General features: G+C 41.1%; 1 protein-coding gene across 1 annotated transcript; it reads right to left on the bottom strand.

Annotated features, from left to right (window-relative positions):
* Positions 1 to 331: 331 nt before the first annotated feature.
* On the bottom strand, positions 332 to 2,364 carry LOC139459832 (carboxypeptidase Q-like). The gene has a single exon (XM_071241538.1). It carries the CDS (start codon positions 2,329 to 2,331, stop codon positions 922 to 924), a length of 1,410 nt encoding a protein of 469 aa, XP_071097639.1. The 5' UTR covers positions 2,332 to 2,364; the 3' UTR covers positions 332 to 921.
* Between the last annotated feature and the right edge of the window lie 565 nt (positions 2,365 to 2,929).

Here is a 2,929-nt window from a genome sequence, read left to right on the forward strand (position 1 = left end):
AACTGGACTTGTATAGTCAGTTAACTCCCTTGCCTCGGGAATGCATGAATTTGTACTAAACGGTTACATGTACACAACACATGTTAACATTAAAAGAATTTATTTTAATTTTAAATATATATTTACATATGTATGATGGTATATTGACATATCCATACATTGGCATAAACATCACAGGAGCTCGTCCAATGAATTGAGAATTTTAATCGCAGGGTACAGGTTTACGACCGTGACGTCTGGGCCAATAATGACCATAGCTATTAAATAATGTGACATGTACATTAGAACGACCACTTGAGAAAGAAATACAGTCGATCGATATTTTAAACCCAATTGATAAACCAATAAAACTAAGGTTTGGAATAACTGAACCAAAATAGGATGTGTCACACCATGACACACACAGCAGCCTGTTTATATTAAGTTCCCATTCCATGAAAGCAGCTAGTGGCAATGAAAGGCTACAGTGTAAACTGGATTCTTAAAAAATAATAAATAAAAAGGCAATGGTAAATATGTGGAGTCTACTAAATATCTATCCAAATATAACCTACAACGGAATGAAATTCCAAAATTGAAACGAATGTATAGAGTAGAGTGAGGTATTCTGTGTATTTCCAAAGAAGGCAATACCCGAGTGTTCTATGATAAAGAAAAAGGTCAATATTATCATGTAGCGTTTTAGAGTGATACGTAATACGTATATCCGGATGACTTTTTTCAGTTGAAACACTTCCTTCAGAAAGCAATTCATGAATTTTGAAGAAAAGTTGGTTTCAAATGATGAAATCATACCCCAGAAAGTAGAGTAATAAAGTTTAATCAACATGGTTTCCCATTGTTTACAATAAAAGATATAACTCGGGTGGCCCTTGCATGCTTGAAACATTCACTCACTCACACACACGTATTAGCCTATTGTTAAACAGCATTATCTCTAGGCAGCATTTGATCCATATCAGCTACCACGTAGCTTACAACTGCCCACAATGCAGAACACAAGTCCATTGCGTGTGGGTCCTGAACGGTCATTGTGTCAGCGTTGCTGTGGTGGAAATAAAAGTACTTGTCATTCATATTGTTGAGATTGGCCCCTGGGACGCCGGCTGTGATGAAGTTGGCAACATCCCCGCCATCAGCTGGCGTTGTCATCGTGCTCGCATTGATAGACTTCAGAAGATTCAGCACACCCTGCATTATAACCGTCGCAGCCTTGTTACCAGTGAACCCCAGTCCCGTGGGGGTGAAGGTACCCCCATCCGACTCCATCACAAGATCGTAGTTGCTGACGTTGCTCTTGTGTCTCTGCCAATACTGTATTGCACCAACGTGGCCGGGTTCTTCTGCCGTCCACATTACCATCCTCATTGTACGTTTAGGGCGGAGTCCGAGCTGACGGATGAGTGACAGAGCTTGCCACGAGATGAATGCCCCGCCCCCGTCATCCATCGCTCCCTGCCCGACATCCCAGCTATCCAAATGCCCACTCACCAATACTACCTGTTCAGGGTATGTGCTACCCTTGATTTCTGCGACTGTGTTACGGGATTTAACCGGAGGCAGATTTTTAGCCTCCATTTTCAAATTAACGACTATCTTCTCCCCTCTTTGGGACATCCTGTACATCATTTCTGCATCCTCAACTGTGATGCAGGCTGTGGGAATCTTAGTAACATTGTCGTTATATTCCTGTATCCCTGTGTGGGGACTGTAGATGGAAAATGACGCCACGCTTCGTATTAATGACGCCAAGCCACCAACCTTAGCAGCTTCCACAGCACCGTTCTCTCTATATGCAACAGTAATTCCATATTCTACCCAGTCTTGATTGTAAACAACAATCTTCCCTTTAGCCAAACCTGCTTTCTTACGAAGCTCGTCAAATGTTTTCACGACAAGAACCTCTGCCGTTATCCCTTCTGGAGGTGTCGCTATGCTGCTTCCGAGGCCAAGAATAGCCATGGGATGTACCCGGGGCTGTAGCATTGTCGCGGACTCGTTACCTCTGACCCAGTGGGGAACCGTCACTTCTTCTCCGTGAACATTTTCTAGGCCATCTCCCTTCAACACATTCAACATATAGTCTATCGAGTTCTCGAGATTCTGGGAGCCAACCAACCTACTTCCGTATTTGTCAACAAATGTAGCTAATCTTTCATACGACTGATTTTGTGATTTTCCATACACCGATCTTTGAATAATTTGATCTGCAACACTCTGATATGAGAGTATTTGTTGCTGTATGCGCTGTGGGTCCACACATGATGCAGGTCCCGGCAAAACAATACAGCAAAATACTGCTGATATCACGAAAACAACTGGCGAAACCATCGTAAACCACAATCACATGACATTCACGTGACCACCTCCCGCACGCCGACTGGGACAGTTGGTTACTCTAAATTCGGATTACGGAATATTAAAACGAAACAAGCGCTACTTAGCAAATAATACAGTGAATCTGGAAACACTGTGACCTACATTAACATGCTAAGGCCTTTCATTTCAGCTTTCATTCATTTTTCTATTGTTAAACCACAGATGATGTTTTACAAAAATGAATTTTTGTGTGATTTGTCAGAGACTGACGCCACACGTTTTCATTATAGTATTCATGCTTATCAACTTGTTTTGATAAAGCTACTCAGAATACAATTGTGTATGTGGAATTCAATGATGAGATGCCAGTTTTACCAGAATACTATAGTATAGCTCCTATAGTCACAATACAATATATATTTAAACGTTTGAATTAGTGACACAGGCGGTCAAAATCAACTACAGCATCATACACTGTGATATAGAGTATAATATTTATGATGTCACTGTACAACGGGTTTATTGGAGACAGTTGCGTTAGATCAAATTCTTTATCTAAGATACACTCAATAACCTCAAAAGAAGTGTTTACTCTGAGCATTGTTCAGTA

The sequence above is a fragment of the Haliotis cracherodii genome, unplaced genomic scaffold, assembly GCF_022045235.1.
Source record: "Haliotis cracherodii isolate W230 unplaced genomic scaffold, xgHalCrac1.p SCAF_1, whole genome shotgun sequence".
Classification (NCBI taxonomy): Eukaryota; Metazoa; Mollusca; class Gastropoda; order Lepetellida; family Haliotidae; genus Haliotis; species Haliotis cracherodii.

Excerpts from the sequence above, each read along its gene's own strand:
- LOC139459832 (XM_071241538.1), bottom strand. The coding sequence starts at position 2,331 with ATGGTTTCGCCAGTTGTTTTCGTGATATCAGCAGTATTTTGCTGTATT.